Source organism: Hydra vulgaris, chromosome 10 (assembly GCF_038396675.1).
Source record: "Hydra vulgaris chromosome 10, alternate assembly HydraT2T_AEP".
NCBI classification, from domain to species: domain Eukaryota; kingdom Metazoa; phylum Cnidaria; class Hydrozoa; order Anthoathecata; family Hydridae; genus Hydra; species Hydra vulgaris.
The window spans coordinates 24,618,248-24,642,500 of NC_088929.1; the positions used below are offsets into that span (position 1 = coordinate 24,618,248).

Sequence of the window (24,253 nt, forward strand, 5' to 3'; positions counted from 1 at the left end):
GGTTATCATTTTTTAGACAGACCCTTCACTATTGATTACTATTGATTTGAAGCAAACTTTTTTCTATTATCTGTATTTATCTTCAAAAATAGTTTATCTTATTCGGCACCATAATGACGACAAATAATTAATACATTATAGTTTTGTTATGTAGATCGTAACCTATTTGACTTTGTTTTAATTTTTTTGTAATGAATTTTAATATTATTAATTTTTTTATCTCATTTGATAACTTATTGTAAAATTACAAATGAAAGGGGCTTTATGAAAAGACTGCAATCTTTCACTCCTGGCATTATCTTAAATTTTATCTTATTATTTATAATTGTATACATACCAATATATTTATATTTATAAATCTCTTTTAAATCTATTAAAGCTAAATGTATATAAAATGTTTATATAGTGATGAAATAAATTAAATCTACATAATCAAACAAAAATCGAATAACTTTTTATCCTGTATTTATCTATCTTTTCTCTTGAGCAGCATGTAAAAGTTAACACTAAATTAAAAAACTCCATTGAAAGTAGATATGGAGTTGCTCTTAATGTAAAGAATACTCTTCTGCATGTTCAAATTCATGTACTTATAAACTTAGAATGAAGTCTCCACACTGTTTTGCAAATTGTCTTGGGTAGATAAAAAAGAGTCAAATTAATACACCTTTACATTTCAATTTTTCTCAACATAGACCTATAGTTCAGTGTATGAAAAACTTTGAAATAGAAAAATTTCTTGTTTAACTCAAACTCTTGCAACTGAGAATAAGTTAGCATCTGCTAAATTAAAAAACTTTTCCATTTTTACCCAAGGTTCCCATCATCAAAGTTTTCTTAACAGTTTACAGTCAGTTTGCTAAACAGTGTGAAAATTTCATTCTAAATTTAGGCTTAAATGGAACAAATTTAAACGTGTAGAAAAGTATACTTAACATCAAGAGCGACTCTGTAGCTACTTTAAATGGAAGAAGACTTTAATTTATCTTTAACTTTTACATGCTGCTCTAGAGCAGTAATAAAAAATTATTTGATTTTTATTGGATTATGTAATGATATATTCATTAATATTATAAATTTTTTAAAACGTTTTGTTGTTTTAAACAATTTTAATTTTTTTTTTTTTTGAAATTTATATCTGAAAAGCTTAAATGAGCTAAGACCCCATCAATCTCAACCTTTTGTTCCAATGATAATTTTCAGCACTTTGTTCATATTTAAGAAAAACATCTTTTCTATTGTTACAAAAAGATTTTTTTTTTTTTTTGTAATTTATTTTGTCACTATATATTTTACATATATTTAACTTTTTTACATTTATAAATACAAGTATATTTATATGTAACATTTATAAATAAGATAAAAATTAAAATAATGACAGAAGCAAGTATAAGACTACAGTCTTATTATCAAGCCCCTTTCATTTGCAACTTTACAATAAGTTTCACGTGAGGTTAACGTGACATTAAAAATTCAACGTAAGTAAAAATAAAAAAAAACCAAAAATTAAAAACAAAGCCTTACACTTAACGATCTTATAAATGAGTATAGAAAAGAAAAACTATTTATATTGTGATATAATCAACATTTATAGTCATCCAAAAGGGATAAATTATTTTTAGTTAGTTATCATTAGTTTAATCTTTAAAAATAGGGGAGTATGTTGAATTTACTTAAGTCAAATAGGTGCTGTTTGACTGCTGCTTTAAAAGGATTTAATGACTTCATGTTTTTTATTTCCTCTTTAAGGATCAAATTCCATAGCCGTGGTCTTCTAGATAAGATAGAGAAGTCAACTTTTTTGAATAAAGCCTTCGGAATCTTAAAGTTATGAAAAGAATACTTTGTTGGGTATTTGTGATCAATGGTGGAAAATTGATTTTCAAAGTATTTTAGTAGCAAGTTGCTTTGAGATTGAAACATAAATGATAAATTTTGAAGGAGGTTCAGTTCATAAATATTTAGAGCTCTAATTTTCCTGAACGATGGTTTGGCGTGGGTATACCTGTTATCATTGCGTACTATTCGACACGCTTGCTTTTGTTTTACGTAATTTTCTAATAGATATCATGTATCCATTGATTTTATCAACATTAATCATGTTTGATTTGCTTGTAGTTTGATATTTCAATATTCATGGAAGCTTTTATTAAAACTATATAATTTTGCACTCACAACTGTTGGGTTGTATACATTGAATCAACGTTGAGTTTAGATCATAAAAATAAACAAGTTTTGCAATGTTTTTACAAACGTTAGGATAATGTAAGTGTGCATCCTGTTTTTAGTTGAGTTAGTTCTTTTTATTAATATCATAGCTAAACAAATGACATTAGATTAACATTAAATTTGCATTGGAATGAATAGCTGACGTTTGAGATGTTTTTACATTTTTCAGATTGTATAATGCTTTATCTAAAGTTCATTTTTATATTTTTACATTTTCTTGTAACTTCATTCAAATAACTCAAAGGTTTCTACTTTTAATTTTTTGTGTGGTTGTTTAGGTGATCCATAAAATCTTAAGACTTTATCACTGAGCATCGCGGAAGAGCATTTAACTAAGAAGTTTTAACCTTCTTTTCCAAAGTCACAATTTTAACCATAGTTGGCATTGAACCTCGGACCTATTAATTCTAAAGCATGAACTCTAACCACTGTGCCACGGCTGTAGTATCTACGGCTGTGTGGCTCCACGAATTGATCCCATTATAATTAGTCAGTGTTGAGAAAAGAGTTATCTAGCTGATACGTGTTTGGATTTGGTCACCAAGGTTTTACCTTAGTGATAAATTTTATTTTAATTTAATTACCTAAAAGATAAAACCACCGTTTAGTTAAGAAAAAAGATTTTATACTTTTTTTTTTGAGTTTTTTTGCTCTAATTCATTAACTAGATCGCGCATAAACGCATACCTATAGGGATACTTTAAGCATTTAAAGCTCTGGAGTCAACCCCTAAATAACTATTGGAAATAAATAAATATTGGAAAAACCCCTAAATAACTATTGGAAATCTAGTATCAATTAATTATATAAACCACACTTAAAGGTTGAGATCAAAAAGAAATTCAAAATGCTTTTATAAGAGCTATTTTACTTATTATACTATACGTAAAATATATATGTTTTAAATGCAGAGCCGATGACACCGAGAAGGAGGGGGCCCAGGGGGGGGGTATTGGAGCCAACTTTTTTTCTTAAGGCTTTTTTTTAATAATACATTTTTAAATATAGAGGGCATTTTTTAGAAATTGACGATTGTGACCTTCTACTTTGAAACCCATGTCGTCGAACCTGATATGATGAGGTCTTATCTAGGCAATTGTTCTCGGTACTATTTTAAAATGAAACCGAGGAGTTGCCGCCTGTAGCGTCATGCTCAACTTATATGATTGTTATCAAATTCTTCCAACATTGAACCCAGGGTTTAAATTTCATCTTGCGCTAAATTTTGTTCGCGAAACTATTTTCAAGTCAAAATGGCTGCGTTAAAAATAGTAATCATAGTTCTAACACCCTACTAACGCTTATGTTGTTAGGCCAGTTTTTTTTTTAATATGTGCAATTGATAATTTAATGTTAATAATTTTAAATGGTCGCAAATAATCCAAAAATGAACGGAGTTAAAATGAGGAAAGGGGGTCGAGGTCAGAGTAGGTACGTTTATTTACAAAATGTTCAAGATTTGTTTGAGTATTTGGTCAAACGATTAGATAAGCTTATACGTATTATTTTTTTATTGTTAAGTATAGTAGTAATAATAAGCTAATCATAAGTATAATTATTTTTATGTGTTAAGTAGTTATACGCATACGATATATAATATATTAATTGTTATTATATAGTTGTATAGGATAACTATATTATAATTATATAAGCATATAATTATTTATTATAAGTCTTTTTTTAGTTATTATTAAAAATAGCTATTATAATAACGATAACAATAGAAAAAATAATGAAATAATAATAATGTTAGTAATAATATTAATTGTAATAATAATAATAATAACAATAATAATAATAATAGTTATTATTATTGTTTAAATGTCAACTCTAATACATAATATAAAAATATAAATTAAAAATATGCAGACAAAGTAATACTCTTTTTAAAATATAGTGACCCAATTGATTAGTTTTAGTCTTGGTTGAAATGATAAATAGCTTCTTTGAAGTTAGTACAACCAATACACAACAATGTGTCATCAGCAAGCAATTAAATTAAAAATTTTTGATGCAAAATTGTTTATGTAAATTATAAATAAAAGAGGTCCAAGTACACTACCCTGCGGAACAAGGTATATCACATATCAATACTTTAGATTCTGTATCTTATGTTACATACCAATACACTAGATTCTTTATCCTTGATTTTGACTACTTAAGTTTTTATTGTAAATTGAATTCCTAAAAACAACTTGCGGATTGATATGAAATGTTTAATTTTGGTATGTTATAAATAAAATGAAAATATAAAAAAAACGGTATTGTGTTTTTTATATTCTATTAGAAATACCTTGTTAAAATAATTTTTAGTTAGCTTATTATGTGTTAACAATATATAAGATATAATTAGAAAATTTCTATGTCTTACTTTTGCAAGTAAATGTCTTTGAGCATATTAAGTATATTTAATAGTTAAGTAATTAAACTGTAGTAACTTAAATGGTTGTTTTGATCTAGTTTATAGGTAAATTTACTGTGATCCAGTAAGTAAATCACATTAAATTTAACTTTTAAATAGAAGTTGGATATTATTGACTTTCACAAAGAGATCAAGAAAAAAATAAAATTCAAGAATAATTAAAATTCAAAAGTGCTTTATTCTAAATGATAATCTCCACATAAGAGAGCAAATGATCATACTTCTATTTACAAGTTATATTTAGTGTGATGTATTTTATAGGTGACAGGCCTTGTTTTAAATAAAAAATGCTTAATGGAATAGCCTCATGTGAATTTGATGTCATAAAATTCTCTTTATTTTTTTATTATTTAAAGACATTAACTTTTTTAAATTACTGCAATAACATTAATTACCGCAAAACGAGTTAAATGTTATTTAACTTCTTCTTTATTATTACTATAAGTGAATGTTTATTTTCTTTTATTTTTTTAAATATTAAATGAATAAATTTAATATTACATTTTTAATATCAATTTTTTTTAATATTAATAAAATTTAATATTAAAACTTGCAAACTTGCATAATTGATTTAAAATATGTTAAATTTTTAAATGATTATTTCTTAAACTTCTAATTGCGGCTTTGCAGCTACACAAGATTTTTTATAAAATCATTTGCAACTACACGTGATTTTTAATAATATAACTTATAAATAGAAGTATGATCATTTCTTCTCTTACGTGGAAATTATCATTTAACATTAAGCACTTTTCAATTTTGATTGTTCTTGAAATTTAATTTTTTATTGGTCTTAATTAACAATCATGTACGTTTAACATGATGCTACAGGCGGCAACATCTCAGTTTCATTTTAAAATAGTGCCGAGAAAAGTTAAGATAAGACCTCATCATATCAGGGTCGATGACACGGGTTTCGAATTTTAGATAAGGGAAAGGGGTTGAGGTCAAAGTAGGTGCGTTTACAAAATGTTCAGGATTTGTTTGAGTATTTGGTCAAACGGTTAACTAAACTTATACATATTATTTTTTTATTGTTAAATATAGTAGTATTAATAAGTTAATTATAAGTATAATTAATTTTATGTGTTAAGTAGTTATATGCATACAATTATATAATATATTAATAGTTATTATATAGTTGTATAGGATAAGTATATTATATAATTACATAATTATTTGATTATAAGTATTTGTCTAGTTTAGGCAAGCTTGGCCAGCAAGGCGTGCGATTTCACGCTATAATATGACCACGCAAATAATGCTTTTTTATGACGATTTGACCACTGTATTTAACATTTAAAAAATGTGCTGAAATAAATGGTTTTTAATTACGTTAAAAATAAATAACTTCAACACGTTTATTTTTACTAACGTTTTTATATTAGCAAAATACTTTTAAATGAAGTAACTAATGATTTTAATTAAAGTATCAATAAAAGTTGTATTAATTTTTATTTATATTATTAATTATATAAGATTTTTTTTAAATTATAAATGTAGTTAAAAGAAATAATTTTAGTTTTATAAGCACGATTTAAAAAAATAATTAATAGACTTTATTTAAGAATCATAAATACACTCAAAAAAAAGAAAAGTATTGTTGAAAAAAAAAAAGACAAACTTTTTTGAAAGCCGTTTGAATTAAAACTTTGATCTTTAATTATATTTTTATATTATTGAAACGTATTAAAAAAGTAAACACATTGAAATAAAGTAACAAATCACTTCTTACGATTATTTATATAAAGTGTTAATGAATATCATGTATACTTTTTTATAGTTATTTAAGTATGCATTTTTTAATTATAAATGTCTATAAATAAAAAAATTATTTTAACATTATAAACAATGACTTTGAACAACTATTGTCTCTTTAATAATAATAATTATTTTTTTAAGATCGATTAAAAGTAATATACTGGAAAAGAAATTTTTTTTTTGCCTGAATCTAAGTAAAAAGAAATATAAATATAAAATGTTTAATAGTCCGATTCCAAAGTTGAAGAAAAACCGCCATTGCTGCTGCTTTTGTTGCTACTGTTGTTTGTTTCACTTCTAGCATCAGCTACCTTCATCGATCCATGGCGAAAAACTCTTCACTTACTTAGGTAGATATCGATGGCACTATTTAAAATCTTGTTCATAAAAGGGAAAATTTGGGTCATTCCTAGCTATTATTATGGAGTTTTCAATAGTTTGATGGTTCATCTTCAAGCGGAGATCAGTTAGCAGTATAGTCAAGATACTGAAAACACGTTCCACTAACTAATTTGAGCAAGACATGCACATGACAATTTTAACTAGAAGAAGTAAGTTTGGGTACTCTATTTTATGACACAAAAACATTTTCTGCCATATTCCTGAAGCTGTGACTCCATTATAATCTGTGTTTATTTTTAGTTTTGCTGCTTTTCATTTGGAACTAACCAGTTTAAAGTCCAATTTTGCGGCTTCTGAAGGAATTTTGTATTTGCTAAGCAGTCAAGATATGCTGTCATCACCATACATTTTATCTTCTGTCCAAAGTTGTGGGTCTAACCAATCGATTGCTTTGATGATATGGTTTAACAAAGAGGTAAATCTTAGGTCTATCAATGGTAAATGGTGTTGATTGCGGATCTTTTTACTTGTACAGCAGAACTTTCAACATTAAGATTAGCAATACTTTCAAGCTCAATCTCTACAAACTCTGGATTGGGTTTAACAATTTGTGACCACTTTTAAAGTAAGAAGAAGCAAGAGTGGTTAAACCAACTTTTTCAAGGATTCTAAACTTGGTTAAATACGAATCAATAATATCATTGATTTCTTCATTTCTTGATTTAACTAAATTAGCCTCGGTTAAATCCCTTGCTGGTTTAAATTCATGTACCATTAATGTATTTTTTTCAAATGCCAACGATAATGGGCTCAACTTCTCTAAAATGTCTAAATAACTACAAACCATGCATAATTGTCTGTGGTCATAAAAAAAATTGCAATAATTTGGTAAATTCGTGTTTCCTATGGCTGACAAAGTGCGTTCCTAATATTTTGGTCAATGTATAATGCATGATGTTTAAGCCTCTGCGGCTTTTTTAATTTTGATTTTAAATTTTCTAGAATTGCAAAGTAAATTGAATAAAGAAAATAAAAGCTTTTTTTTTTAAGTTGCGGTTTAATTAAGTTAAGATTTCTTCAGTGCATTTTTAAAATGTAAACAAATTTTTAAACATCTTAATAGCTGTGGTCAAGTTTTCAAAATCAAATCATTATTGCGCGGTCATATTATGACGTGAAATTGTATGCCTTTCTGGCCAACCCTGTTTATATATAGAACAGGCTTGGTCGGGAAAGGCGTGCGATCGCACTCTGATCTTGACCACGCATACAATATTTAGTTGCGACAACTTGCCCACGGCTTCATAGATGTTTTGAGAACATTTCAAAAAATAATCAAGCGCAAAAAAGTTCAACTGGACCGATGAGAGACAATTACAAAAGTTAAAAGCTTCCTGATTAAATTGTTATAAAATAAGTTTAGAATAATTAATAAACTTCGTCTTTTATAATTAAGCGACACTCTTTTATATAAAGTAAAAACTTACTATTAATAATTGTTTAATAAAGAAACAATTGTTATTCAATTTATCAAAGAGTTTAGTATAATTTCTTTTATTTGAGTACTTCTGATTTATTTCAACAAGATTCTAATAAACAAACGTTAGTTGATTTATTTAATAAATAAAAAAGTCAATCTTTTTTTAACCATTTCGCGCTTTACGTAGTTGGCCTGAGTTTTGTTATTACAAATTACATACGATTCTTTGTAGTACGACGAACAAAAGAAACAATTAAATCATTCAGTTACTATGACATCTTTATAGATGTTTTGAGAACATTCAAGTATGTTTCCATGTTTGTCCGCATAACAATAAGTTTTAAAAATACACGCAAAAAAATTAAATTCTTAACTTTAATCTTTACTAATTAAATGATTTTATATTGACGAATGCTTTAAAAAGATTCGCTAATATAAATTTGTTTTGTTTTAATACGTTGACTTATTGTTGGAGCCACACACACACAGATGTTTAAAAGATTTAATAAAATGGCAGAGTATAAACTTTTTAATAACATATTTTGATCTATATTATTAAAAAGTTTTATATATACAGCATATAATATATACATATATTAGCTTATACGCTGCCTTTTTATTAAATTCAACTTATTTATGCAATCGTATAACAAGAATATGACAATCAAAGATATCATATATATAATGCTAAATATATTTTCGTCCTTCAGGACTCTTAAGTAATGTACATAAATATAAAATTATGTGGGATAAAATTTATATTACAAATTTTTTATCCGTCCGATTCAGATATAGAACTTATATCTTCACTGGTGCAGCTTTCTTCGCTACTATAATCAGTGGCAATACTAGCATTAGCTGAATCAAGGAATAAAACTCTTCGCTTATCTAAGAAAATATCCACAGCACGACTTAAAATATCATCGCGTTCTTGTTGAGTGAAATTCGTGTCATTCCCTGCTATGATTATTGAGTCTTCCATTGTTGAGTGGTTCATCTTTAAACGCCTATCAGTCAAAATCACAGTCAAAATACTGAAAACGCGTTCGACAGCTGAATTAGAACCAGCAATACACATCAGAAGTTCAACTAAAAGACTCAAGTTTGGAAACTTAATTTTATAATAAAGAAAAATATTCTGCCATATTTGCAATGGTGTGAGTGCAGTGGTGTACTGCGCATTTATTAATAGTTTTGCAGCTCTCCATTCCGAAAGAACCATTTTAAAATCCATTCCTAATTTTTCTAGAGGGTAAAAAAATTCGTTTAGCAATAAAGATATGCTGGCATCACCATACATGCTGTCTGCTGTCCATACTTGCGGATCTAACCAATCCATTGATTCGAATATGGGATTTAACAGCGAACTAAATCTATCGTTTATTAATGGCAGAATGATTTCAATTGCTAATTTTCTTACTTTAATGGCAGAATGAATACATTCAAAGTTAAGATTAGCCATATTGTTGAGTTCAATCTCAACAAACTCAGGGTTTGATTTTTTCAATTCGTTACCTTCTTTGAAATACGAAGAAAGAAGATTGGTTGAACCATCTTTTTCATTGATTTTAAACTTGAGTAAATATGAATCAATAATATTATCAATATCTTCATGGCTTAATTCCGCTAAGCTAGCCTTTGTTATATCCACCGCTGGTTTTAACTCATTCACCATTAACATTTGTTTTTCAAAAACCAATGATAATGGTGATAACTTTTCTAAGATGTCCAAATAACTACAAACCATACATAATAGTCTGTAGTCATGCAACCGTTTGGACAATCCAGAAAGTTTAGCACGCATATCTGCTTTAGTGTCGCGATCAGCAAGAGTATTATCGAAACCCACAATAAGCGAAGGCCAATTATGTAAAAGTTTTGTAAAGCCGCGTCTCCTGTGACTTATAAAGCGCGTTCCAAATATTTTAGGCAACGTGTAAAATGTAATGTTCAAAGCCTCAGCAGCTTTTTTAACTGCGCATTTTAGCTTTCCAGAATTGCGAAATAAATTAAATATGGAAATGTAAAAACGTTCACACTCTTTATACTGGGAAATATCTTTCACAGCATCTTTTATTGCTAATTCTAAACGATGGTTTACGCAGTGAATTTTTATCAGCCACATTCTATCTTTTTTTAATTGTGTTAACACGCCATTATAAATTCCAAAATTAACGCAAGCTCCGTCGGCCGTAGCGCTTACAAGTTTGTATTTGTAAGCTGACGCAGTTAAAGGAACACTACCGGTTTCAATAAAAATGCTATCAATAGCCTTTTTAATGGTATTGGCATTCATACCACCCAAACTGTTCATATCAAGTAAAGAAACTACAAAACAGGCAGGGGTCCCTTCGCGTTCAACGCGCACAAGAATCAACTCTTTTTCATCCTTTGTTTTTCTAGCCTGAGAACCATCGGAAAGAATGGAGAAAAAGTTTGTTTCATTGACAATTTTAGCAACTTTTTCTTTAATGGCACTGGCAATGCATGAGATATATTCACGTGCTAAAAAAGAAATTAAAAACAATAAAATAAAAAAATAATAATAAAACTAATATTTTTCAAATTAAAAAATAAAATGGATAAATCAAAAGGATAAGACCATTCGAATGTAAAATCTTAAAAAAAAAAAAAATTAAACTTTCATTATAATAGTAACGTAACTTTAATTTGATTTTTTCATTTGAATTATTTTATTAAATTACGAAAAAGAAACTGAACCTAAAAATCAATAACCTGCTTTATTGTTGTCTTTTCCTTGTAAAAGGAGTGCACCATTAAGTCTTTGGCATTTGATCAGTGTCTTGAAATGGCAATGTGGCATGCTTGGTTTTAGAGCCATTTCATAGGCTGTTCTAATCATCTTTAATAACGCTTCGCGGTTGTCTTGTGTAATAGTTAACAAGTTTTCCATATCGAGGTTAGCAATACAACTACTTCCAGGATCTTCTGAGTTACCATTATCAATCAGCACCGCTAATCTATGGCTTTGCCCTCTAAGATGGCGATCAACCTTTATTATTATCAAAGAAAAAATCACGGTTCAAATTAAGCAATTTTCTAAAAAATTTATTCACTTAGTAATATAATAAATTATAAGATAACTACAGTTATAAGTTATATAATGGTAGAAAAATTATGTTTAAATTAATTCCTGGAGTCACAAATTAAGAACAAGCTAATTATTTTAATTTTACCTGATACTTTGTCACCACACAAGTTCCCTCCGTAAACGCTTTCAAAGAATGATTTGATACTCCTTTAACTGAAGCATCCGTTAAAATTTCAGTTTTGTTCCTAGCACAAATCTTACACCATATTTTGACAACTAAGCCATTTTCTTCCGTGTATCCAATAACTGATTCTTTCCCCCACGAAAGAAAAGTTTTTAAGTTCTTAGATATTGGTTTACTATCTTGAATTTTTTTTGCTTCAGATGTCATTCTTACAAATTTGTTATACTTAAACTTAAATTTACTTATTTCTGTTTTAAATACTTATTAAAATGAAAAATAAAAAAAAAGCCCACTCACTATTCATAATCAGTGGTAAAGCAGTTCCGCTTCCTCCTCGTAATTTATTTTTACCTTTTGAGTTTAATCATAAAAAAATGCTTTCAGATAGTTTGACGTATTTAAAATTTGGTTTTGGTTAGTAAAATAAAAATATAATTCATTTGGAATGTAATTTTTTTGGATACTGATCATTATAGACCGCTAATTCAGGGGTCTAGCACATTGCGGAATTGTTTTTAACATTTTTAAAGATACTGCTAAAAACAACGTTCTAACATTGTCATAGTAACTGAATGATTTAATTGTTTCTTTTGTTCGTCGTACTACAAAGAATCGTATGTAATTTGTAAAAACAAAACTCAGGCGAACTACGTAAAGCGCGAAATGGTTAAAAAAAGATTGACTTTTTTATTTATTAAATAAATCAACAAACGTTTGTTTATTAGAATCTTGTTGAAATAAATCAGAAGTACTCAAATAAAAGAAATTATACTAAACTCTTTGATAAATTGAATAACAATTGTTTCTTTATTAAACAATTATTAATAGTAAGTTTTTACTTTATATAAAAGAGTGTCGCTTAATTATAAAAGACGAAGTTTATTAATTATTCTAAACTTATTTTATAACAATTTAATCAGGCAGCTTTTAATTTTTGTAATTGTCTCTCATCGGTCCAGTTGAACTTTTTTGCGCTTGATTATTTTTTGAAATGTTCTCAAAACATCTATGAAGCCGTGGGCAAGTTGTCGCAACTAAATATTGTATGCGTGGTCAAGATCAGAGTGCGATCGCACGCCTTTCCCGACCAAGCCTGATATAGAATATAAAATCTATAGAACTATAAAGTTGTTTTGTTCTGCATTATAAATAACAAAAATTAAAAAAAAAAACGAAACAGGTGATTTGAACTTGCCACGCGGGGACCTTAACTTTTTTTTAAACAGTAAAGGGGTTTAAAAAGTATGTTTTTAGTAAGAACATAATTGAAAATTCTAATTTTATATTTAAATTAAACCAGTTTATTAAATTTATTATTTATAAAAATAATTAAAAGTTAAAATTATTTAATATTGGTATAGTAAGGAAATTTTGACTTTTACAGCTATTTTACCACGCCCCTGTTATAGATTCTAAACATAGTGCTCAACAACGACAGAATTTAGATAAATATCAAAATAGTATTATACTCCATTATTTTTTGGCTTAACTTTTAGATTAGGGAATGTCCATAAATTATGCAACACTAAATTTCAATAATAAACAAAACAAAAAAGATCAAAAAAGTTCTCTCACAGAGTCGTAAGTTAAATAAAAGAATCAAAATAGCTCATTAAGTTTAATGAAAATTGCCACCTAAAAGAACTTAGAATCTTCTTTTTTTAAAATAAGTTTAGCATTGCATAATTTATGGACTATCTCTTAGCGTTTTATAGTCTATAGTTTTTAATGGTCTAAGATATACCATTTGTATAGTATTGCATATAAAGTCTGTAAGTGTAAACATCTTTAGCATCTGTTGAGTTGCAGGCAGTATATGGAACAATCGTGTATAATAAATCTATAAAGATTAGAAAACTTTTAAATTTTATTTTAACAATTAGAAAACTTTTTTGCTATATTATTATTTTTTTGCTATAAATATTGCTATTACACTGTACAACAACGAGAAAAAAAACGAAAATGCCATTGACACTACCTTATGTATTTTGATTTGGAGATTACGAAAATGATGTCCGTTTTGTTGTGTGACCCACCAATTTTGGTTAAATTCACATTTTCAAATTTTCGATTTTCACTATGAAAGTTGTCAATGTGATTTTTAATATATTTATTAGAAGTTGTTTATGATTTATGTATTAGCATTTCTTTATCATATACCTATTTGCATTTGTTTAACCTTGTATTAGACTAAATGTAAGTCTGTTTTATTTTAGATAAACTACAGTTAGCCAAGTAATATATAGATATAATACAGTGTATATTGAAACAAGAAATGCCCAGAACTTGTAAAAATCAAGCCGACAACTTTTGCTACATTTGTGGCGAACTGACTTTAAAGAGATGCAGATGAAGATTGACACCACATGTGAAAAAACTGTATGAACTATACTTTGGTTGCAAAGTCGGCAACCAGGATAAGAACTGGGCGCCTCATGCATGCTGTGTGAGGTGCGCTAGTTCACTATTGTCGTGGGCGAACAGGACTGGTGGAGGACCAACATTTGGGGTGCCAATGGTGTGGCTTGAACCCCAAAATCATTGCTCAGATTGCTATTTCTGTTCTTTTAACATATCAGGTCGCAATTCTAAGGGTAAGAAAGCTATAGTGTACCCAAATCTACCTTCAGCTATTCGTCCTATTTCTCATTCGGCTGAACTCCCTATTCCTGAACCTCCATCGGAAATCCCAAACACGGACAGTTCTGATTCAGACGAGGATACTGATGACGATGATAGTTACAAGTTGCCAGAAGATACAGAGCGTAAACCCCACTTCATAACAGGATCTGACCTGAAAGATCTTGTTTGAGATTTGTATTTAACAGAGCAACAGAGTGAATTGCTGGCTTCACGTGTCGTCATTTAGAAAGCGATCACGAGAACTGCAGCAATACTTCTCTATGGATGAAGAACTTTGCTTCTGTAATGACATCAGTGGATTGTTTGATGATCTATGAATACAATACAATTCATCTATGTGGAATTTGTTTATTGACGCATCACTTTATAGTATTAAGGCAGTATTACTGCATACTGGAAATGTGCTGCCTTCCATTCCCATAGCACATTCGGTAACCCTGAGGGAAAGCTATGTGAATATATTACTTATTCTGGACAGAATTAAATACAGAGATCACAGATGGTCCATATGTGCAGATTTAAAAGTTGTTGCTATACTAAATGGATTGCAGGCTGGTTTTACTAAGTACATGTGTTTCCTCTGCAAATGGGATAGCAGGATGAAATCAGAACATTATATGAGGAAATGTTGGCCACAACGAAAAACATTTGAGGTTGGTTCCCATAACGTCATTCATGAACCTCTTGTGGATAAAGAGATGATCATCTTGCCCAATCTTCACATCAAGCTTGGAATCATGAAACAGTTTGTAAAGGCATTAGATCATGACAAACCAGCATTTCAGTATTTGCAGACCAAATTTCCTAAAATCAGTGACGCCAAAATTAAAGAGGGCATTTTTGTGGGGCCCCAAATACGGGAACTGATGCTGGATGAAACGTTTTCGGGAACGATGGATCAATATGAACTTGCAGCATGGGATGCATTCAAACGGGTGTGCCAGGGATTTCTTGGAAAACATATTGCACCAAATTACGCTGATTTGGTAGACAGATTAATTGCATCCTATCAACAACTGGGTTGTATCATGTCGCTGAAGCTCCACTTTCTTCATTCCCATCTTTCCTTCTTCTCTGTCAATGGAGATGTATATGATGAAAATGGCGAGCGCTTTCATCAGAGTATTGCCACAATGGAAAGCAGATACAAGGGAAAGTGGAGCCCCGCCATGCTTGCAGATTACTGCTGGAATTTGCAGCGCGATGAACCCGATGCAGCATTCAAACGCCAGGCTAAATACAATTAAATACAAGTAAACAATTTGTGTTAAAAGTGATAATAATCATGTTCATACACTTATTCATATGTATAGAAAAATGCATCTTACGTTACATCTTTAAATCGTTATTACAAAAAATTGTGACATGCTACAGCATAACTGATTACATATTTGGAATCAGCACGTCTGAATTAATAAAGATAACCTAATTTGGTTCTTGTTTTTTTCAAAAAGTTAAAAATTGTTGTACAGTGTTATTATAGATAGATGCTATCATAAAAATTTTACCATAAATATTGCTATAAATACAGCAAGATGGAAAAATATTCAAAATTATTTAGGGGAGGTCTTTAATCCCCCAAAGCAACACTAATGACAGTGCATTAAACCACTGAGCTATCAATGATATGCGTTTAGGAGAAAAACAAACCTAGTTATAAATCTCATATAAGCCCTAGGTATGCGGAAAAGGTGCGCATGTTATTTTTTTGCTCTTATAGCAATGTTTTAAAATGAATTATTTTACATAAAAATATTTGAGTAAACAAATAATAGGTATACAAATAATCAGTGTGGAATAAATAAGTATAGTAATGGTACGTTTGGTAAAGACCAGTATTTTATAGGTCCGGAAAGCTAGGAAAAGGAAAAAGTATAGAAAAGCTCGGTGTAGAATAGACAAAGACCCGTATTTTTATGGTTCAGATCAGCTAGTATGAAATAATAATATAAATAAAAGTTTATATAATTTTATTGATTCTTTAATTAAAATCATTAGTTGCTTTATTTAAAAGCGTTTTACTAATATAAAAATGTTAGTAAAGATAAACCTGTCAGAGTTATTTATTTTTCATGTTGTTAAAAATAAGTTTTTTCAGCGCATTTTTAAAATGTTAAAAACCATGGTCCAATGGTCATAACAAAATATTATTTGCATGGTCATAAAAAGGCCCTTGAAATAAGGGTAGATATTCGGCAATGCCTACTTAATTGCTGACCTGACAGTGTCTGTGGTCAACAACTTTTTGGCGACCTCAGAATTTTGAAGCCTTAATTTTTTAGTTCAAATGAATTATAAACGGCAAAGTGAACCTTTTATTTGATTTCTAAATTATTAAAGTTTAAGCCTAAAAATGAGCACTTTATTTAAATTTAGAATAAAATTATTTAAACAAAAAAAAAACAAAAAAAAACCCAGGCAAAACAAACTTATTGATTATATTCTTAATGAAACAGTTAAAATAAAAATACAAGGTGAAATTTTTATTCAAATTTTAAGTAAAATAATTAAAACAAAAACAAAACAAAAACATTTTATTAAATAATAAGTTAAATACTTTAAAATTTTTTTTTTTTTAACTCTTGATAAAATAATTAAAATAAAACAGCAAAACCAAAATACTATCTAATTTCCAAAAAACAACTTTTTATTTAAATTGAATTAAAATACGTTAAATTTTTATGATTATTCCTTAAATATTTAATTACGGCTTAGCAACAAGAAAATTTTTTTTTTATTTTTAAAAAGTTAGCGAGTAACAAATAAAATATAACTTATTGCAAAAACTCTAGTTAATTACTTCACCACCGATTCTGTTGTAAAGCAAGAATTATTCTAGATTTTTAAGTACCATTTTATTTTTCTTATGAAAAAATGTTTAACATGTTTAACATGATGGAAGATAAATAAATGATGAATAAAAGTTTTTTATTATAAATATTTTATTGTTTAACAATTTCGTCTAGAAAAAACAATGTTAACTATCAACAAACTTGTTTTCTGTTACTAAGTATTTCGATAAATAGGTTAGCTCAATAGAAATTAGTCTTCTTTGCTTTTAATTTTATCTGAGTTTATTTCATTTGTAAATAGCGCTTATATCCAACGTAATTGTCATTCCAACTTTTGTAACAAACTTTTTTACATAATCGTCATTCAAAAAGTTTAGGTGGTAATTATAAAATTAACTACTGCTTTTATCTTACCTCTATAAACTAATTTAAAAGATAAAAAATGATAAAAAGTCGCCACACCAAAATTGCTTTAGGCATACGTTAAATTACTTAATGTGTACATAAATTGCAAGCAGCATAATGCTTAAGTGTTATAAATGTTTTAAGAAATAAACAAAAGTTTAAATAAGTATAAGTTTTTTAAAATTAGATTGTGTCTTTTAAAATTTTAGTGTCTTCTAATATTTTTAGATATTTTAAATCAATAATTTGTGACTTTTTTTCCTATATAATTAAAAAATATGAAATAAATATCACAATAATTTTGTTTTAAAATTTCTTTTGACAATTAGTTGTGAATTTTTATTATTTATTATTAAGATTTATATTTAACATGAACTTTTTTTTAGAAATTTGCGATCTAATCAAAAAGTTCAAAATTCAAGCTCAAATTCTAATTGGAGAGACTTAGGAACAAAAGTATTTTTATTGTTTTATTTTTAATTTATTTACATAATATTGATTAATAATGATTTGGATTGTCAATAAAAATTGTAAATATTCGCATAAAAAAGGAGCTTAAAATAAGTTTTTTTTCTCCTGTATTTACATCGCAAAGTTTTTTTAAAATATTTTTTCAAATATATGTGTGTGTGTGTATATATATATATATATATATATATATATATATATATATATATATATATATATATATATATATATATATATATATATATATATATATATATATATTAAAAAGTAGCAACCTCCAAAAGTTAGCCTACTCCCAAAAAAAGTTGCTTTTAGATTGGTGGGACCCATGCGACTTTGTGTACTTGGAACTGCTTTTGCCAATCACCACAAATATGGTAGCAACCTATTGTAATATATTAGGATTTGGCTTGGAAGTGCTGCCTTATTTATTCTTTTTGCCAGATTTAGCACCAAAAGTTATTAATAAACAAGCTTAAAATATCTGAAATATTATATTCATATTTTAATGTGAGTTTAGCAAAAATTAGAAAATGAATAACTAAACAAATTGCTTAGATATTTCATATTATATTTAGTATAAAGAGAAAAAAATTATAAAGAATTTCTAGATGTTTTATAAAATTTTTACCAATATAAATTCTTATTTTATAAACTTTTAAAATAAATTTTATTGAATGTTTATCTTTTAAGATAATCAAATAGTTTTGCATTAGAATAAAATCATTTTTTTGTATCAACACTAAAATTTCCTCATAAAAATATAGCAATCTATTTTTAACTAAATTATTTATATGTTCTTTTTTTTTTATATTTTAGGCAAACACTAACACACCAAGTGAAGCTAACAATTATGGTTATAAAAATCCATATCTTACAGATGTATTTTTATTAATGGTTGTATGTGCAAATTTTTAAAAATGATTAGTTAATTTTTATTAGAACTTTATTTTATTGGAAAGTAAATACTATAGTAATAATAGTTCTTAAAGAACAGAGCAATAATAATTTAGTAAAAACACTCATCTAATTTTCTTCAACAGTCTGTTTTGCCATCAGTAGGCTAATCAGGAATCCTGAGGAGCCTACTGGTGGTGCAACAAATTGTTGAAGAAAATTAGATGAGTGTTTTAAATAATTTATATATATATATATATATATATATATATATATATATATATATATATATATATATATATATATATATATATATATATATATATATATATATATATATATATATATATAACTAAAATGCAGCAAAAAGTTTTATTATAATTGCAAATTAAAAGGGAACACCCTAGCTTGTGCATAGATTAAATTATTTAAAAAAAACCTTTACTATGAACATTCATCAAACAAACCAGATATGTTTATAATAAAAAAACTCTACGCAAAATTGAAAGTTTAATAATAAGCCTAAAAACTGAGTTAAAAAAAAAAGCTGAATAGGTTTTTGTTAGTATCCCAATAAATATTTTATTTTGGTAAGTTAAATCAACTATAAACTTATTTAAGGTTTGTTTAAGATATGAAAATAATTTGTCTCTACACATGGGGATCCTATTAACAGAGAACTTTCACAATTTTTTTTTGTTAGGCAGCATCTCCCACAATTCTTTCAAATGTCAAATAATAATAGGCTGCAATTCTTGAGCAAAATATAAGTTGAAATTGTCCACGATAAATATATACTTAAAATAATTGCTGAAAAGTTAATGATATTTTTTATTAAGTTAGCTAAAAGTATGCTTTTCAAGTTTTTCATATTTTGAAAGTCTTTATTATGTTGGGCATTAGCCCTACATAATAAAAACTTATAACAAGTGTAACTCATAATTGCAGCCAAAGATTAATAAAAAGCATTTTAAAATTATCTGTGCATATACAGTATCTAAAAAAGCAGTCTTTATAAAAATAATAAAAATAAGATAAAGATGTCAAGTTGTTGTATATCATTTTTAAATTGAAAAATGTATATTACTTAAATGTTACAAATCTGTCTGTTAACTGTAATTTGTTTTTATTTGCCAAGGGACTTCCAGTTCAGATCGAAAAAACAGATGGACATGTATATGAAGGAATTCTAGAAACTGTATCAAATAATGTAGGTGTCTGTTTTTATTTTGATAACCATATGTTATTATTATGTTTACTTTATTTCTGATGGATATTTTATGATTTTGTAAAGATAAAAATAAGTTTAATTTTTCAACTTTGAAACTTATTTAAATTATTTTGGTCTACTGAGGTAAAGCTTATGTAAAAAATATTTTTGCTTTGGTTTTTATCATCTATTTTATAGAAATTTTAGGTTGTTAAATTACTAAACTTTTAGCTAGATTTTCACTTATGTAATGTTGGTCAAAAAGTAAATAATAAAGAAAACGACATCAGTGGATCACAAACTGAGAAAAAGCTTATTTTTCATTTTCGTGACATTAGTTACTGCAAAGCTACTGATGTAGATATGGAGTTTGGTAAAAAAGATACTTTGTTAACAGATGCTGCAATTGCTGCATCTAATGCATCTACTCAGCAACGAGAATTAGTTCAGTGGAAAGATGATAATCTTCAAAGATCAGGTGTTACAGGTTTGCTGGAAGATGATCCTTGTTTAGTAAGATTTTTTTTTGTGTGGATTTTTTTGGCATTAAAATTATATTTTTTAATTTGAAAAAGTGCTCTTTAACTTTTCATTATAACTTTTTGAATTTATTATCACTCTAAAAGAAATCAATTTAATAATATAACAGCTAAAGAAATCAAAACTGAATTAAAAATTTATAGTAATGAGTTTTGCACCAGTTTTTTAAATCTAGTTCTGGATTTAAATGATATAGAATGATTAAAGATCATTTTATTATTTTTTTCTTCTTTTTCTGAAAAAGGAGCAGGTTATAAAGATAAGCAAAACTGGTAAGCAAATGCTTATATAAATATGCTATAGTAGATATATTACTGTGGGTCAAAAATTTTCTTTTTTTATGAAACATTCCTAAAAACTTGTAACACTACCTAAGCATGAAAAAAATTAAATTTTTTTTTTTAATTTCACTATCACCCTGCAATAAAATTTTGAGCAGCCGTTTGAGAAACAAAGGATCCGTGGTTCAAACCCCACCTCTGGAAAAGTTTTGCGACATTAGTTAGGAAGGAGGTGTTAAATTCCAATTAAATACTCATCTGCGGTGCACCTAAATAAAATTTAAAAAAATACAAACATTAACATGATCCTGGACTTCATTATAAGATATTTACTTGTATACATATGAAGACCTCAGTGGAAAAACCGGCGTTGTCACATTTAAAAAGTATTGAGAAAGTATTTGTTGATCATTAATAAATGTCTTTATTTAAAGCAAAGAGAAAAAAAATTTTGTATAAAAAATTACAAAATGTTTTGTTTTGAATAAATTTTAAATAAAATAATTATAATATAAATTTTTTTAAATTGCTTAGTTTCATTTGCTTTAAATAAAGACTTTTATTAATGATCAATAAATACTTTCTCAATACTTTTTAAATGTGACAATGCCGGTTTTTCCACTGAGGTCTTCATATATATATATATATATATATATATATATATATATATATATATATATATATATATATATATATATAATATATATATATATATATATATATATATATATATATATATATATATATATAGAGTTGTATATATATATATATATATATATATATATATAGAGTTGTATATATATATAGTTCGATCCCCTCCACGTCCCTGGTAGTACAGCGCTCAACTTGTTTCTCTGCACATTGGCCTTGTTTGTCAAGGGTTGTGTTTCAGAGTTGGTTGTGTTTCAGAGTTAGCGTGGTTTGTGTTTCAGAGTTGTGTTTCAGAGTTGGCGTGTGGTTTTTTGTCTTGTATGACCGCGCATGAGTATTTTATTTTAGACCACTTGGTCACGGTCGTTTGCAAGTTTTTTTATATTAAGCGTTGCGGAAAAAACTAAGTTTCAAAAACAAAGAAGGCAAAACAAGCAAAATAGGAAATTAAATTAAATTTATATAGAAAAAAAAATTGTAATGTAAATAATTTGTGTACTGTTTTCATTTTTGTTTTTTTAGGGTGGTTGTTATTTTCAGAAACGAAATTAGATAAGGCAAAGCAAAATAAAAACAGTTTAAAAAGAATGGTTTTCATCTATTTTATTTTTTTTAAAAGAGGAAAGCGGAAATAAAAATTGCTAAAATTGATATTTATATATTTTAATGTAACAAGTATATATTGTTGCCATATAAATATATATATGTAATGCATGCATATTTTTATGTATAACTTTTTTTAATATATGATGATATTAAGTTGATTATTAGTATAGTATTTTTGAATAAGGTGTTTACTTCATACACGGAATGTTTGTAGTTCAAATCCCACCACTAACCTATTTATTGCTTTTCTTTTGAGTATCTCTGGTCATATATTTGCTTTGTAACTATTTATCTTTTCTTTTTTGTATATCTTTCTGCTATATGTTTTTAAATGTTTTAAAAATATGTATGTGCTCACTAATTAGAAAATACACTGGGAGGCTTAAATGGTATAAGAAATCTGAATGTGAAGAGATGTGTAATACACAATGTGTATTACACATCTCTTCACACATGAATGTGAAGAGATGTGTAATACTCATCTCTTCATATTTCTTATACCATTTAAGTTTCCCAGTGTATTTTCTAAGTAGTGCGCACGTACATATATACATAGTTTTTAAGCTTCATATAAGCAATATTGTCTACACATTTTTCACATAGCCTTAATTGTTTCATATTGAATTTCTATTCCAATATGTTTTCATCCCCATTCTTTTAGCGCTTTGTAATTTAGAGTACCTGTTGCTTTTTAACATTTGGTTCTGTGCAATTAGTTCTACCCACCCCAGCCTTCTTGATCTACTATGTTATTGGTAAAATATACATAATCAATTATTAATAATTGTTATAATTAATAATAGTTATTAATAATTGTTTAAGTATATCTCACAAATAACATAGTAGACCAGAAGGGAGGGACGGGTAATAAAACAAAAAAACTTTGGAAGTAGTGGGATTTGTACCACAGACATTCTGAGTATGAAGCAAACACCTCATGCAAATAAGCTAAACTTGTAAAAATAAAACTGAACATGGTATTCTTGAACAACCTAGACCACTTCAAACAAATCAACTGCCAACTTCTGCTAATGTTTTAAAAGTATACAACTATTTATGAAAAATGACAGTTGCGCAAGTGTTATTGAAAAAGCAACAGTCATAGCTAATGAAATTAAAGCGTTGTACAGCAAAGCAAGTATTCCTAACATTGAAGCGAGCAGCTTAGTTATTTGTATAAAGAGACTAATTAACAAAGTACATTATCTTGATAAATACTCTGACGGCAAGAAATTCTCTGCAACATTTAAATCAACTTTACAGATGTTAGATCAACTATTCTATAACAATTATATTTGTCTGTGTAAGTTTTTTGAGATGTCAGATGATAAAGTGATGTCAAGTTATGATGTGATGTCAAGTGATAATGTGATGTCAAGTGATAATGTGATGTCAAGTGATAATGTGATAAAGAGATCAAGATTTATAAACACTGAAAAATATCTTGAGTTGTGTAAGCCCATGAATAGGTGTAAAATTAGTAACAGGTTTTGCCTAATAGTAAATGCTGCACTAAAGCATGCAATTGTTAAATTCAGAATGATGATAAATTCAAAAAATTAAATCAAAGAATTAATCTAATCAAAAATTTCAATATTTATTTTAATCTAAGGAACTTGAAGTTTATAAAAATTATAAAAACGCTTTTTCTTTTAATATTTTTTATTATTTTAAATAAATAACCAAACATTTAGACTAATTGATGACATCAACTTTTGCACAGTGTTTTTGGCAATTTTTTTCTATACTAATTTCCACTCTCTAATCAAATTTTAGCTCTACGTAATATCCTTTGTTAATTCCCCAAAATTACTTAAGGTGGTACATCTCTAAATAAATAAATTTCAATAAACTGATATAAAGTTATATTTTTCTGGTGTAGTATTGAAAAAGAAAAAAAAAAAAGTTTTTTTTTTTTTTTAAATAATAAAAAAATAAGTTATTTGCATAATTAGCCCTTTTTTGGTAAAAAAGAGGGTAATCTTTTGTCAAAATTAACTTTTGAACAAATAATATTTAAAAGCTCAAAATTGTTACATGAAATGTTGAAATTGAGTTGCACATTCTGGCAATTTCATACATTTTATATCATAAATATTTTACCCATAATGCTTCAAGACATTTTTTATTTTCAATTATATAGAAAAAAGGAGGTTCTTTTTCAAAATAACTCATATAATAATTTTTTTTTTAAATTTTCAAAATTGTCAGAACGTAAACAATCATCTTAGGAAAAACTGTGCCAAATTTTAAAACAATTGGTAGATTACATAATTTACAATCTTCGACA

At 27.2% G+C, this 24,253-nt stretch overlaps 2 protein-coding genes across 3 annotated transcripts in view; one reads left to right on the forward strand and one right to left on the reverse strand.

Moving 5' to 3' along the window:
• Positions 1 to 3,416: 3,416 nt before the first annotated feature.
• LOC100205833 (ataxin-2) overlaps positions 3,417 to 24,253 on the forward strand; it is a 78,968-nt gene continuing 58,131 nt past the window's right edge. For both annotated transcript variants that reach the window (XM_065807582.1, XM_065807583.1), the window contains exons 1-5: positions 3,417 to 3,660; positions 17,697 to 17,766; positions 18,598 to 18,678; positions 19,814 to 19,885; positions 20,117 to 20,398. In XM_065807582.1, coding sequence (XP_065663654.1) covers positions 3,596 to 3,660; positions 17,697 to 17,766; positions 18,598 to 18,678; positions 19,814 to 19,885; positions 20,117 to 20,398 — 570 coding nt within the window. In that variant the 5' untranslated portion in view covers positions 3,417 to 3,595. The remainder of the gene's footprint in view (positions 3,661 to 17,696; positions 17,767 to 18,597; positions 18,679 to 19,813; positions 19,886 to 20,116; positions 20,399 to 24,253) is intronic.
• On the reverse strand, positions 8,636 to 11,677 carry LOC136085694 (zinc finger protein 862-like). Its single transcript, XM_065807000.1, has 3 exons — positions 11,432 to 11,677; positions 10,971 to 11,247; positions 8,636 to 10,739 (listed from the first exon to the last, which is right to left on the reverse strand). Exons 1-3 carry the CDS (start codon positions 11,675 to 11,677, stop codon positions 9,007 to 9,009), a joined length of 2,256 nt encoding a protein of 751 aa, XP_065663072.1. The 3' UTR covers positions 8,636 to 9,006.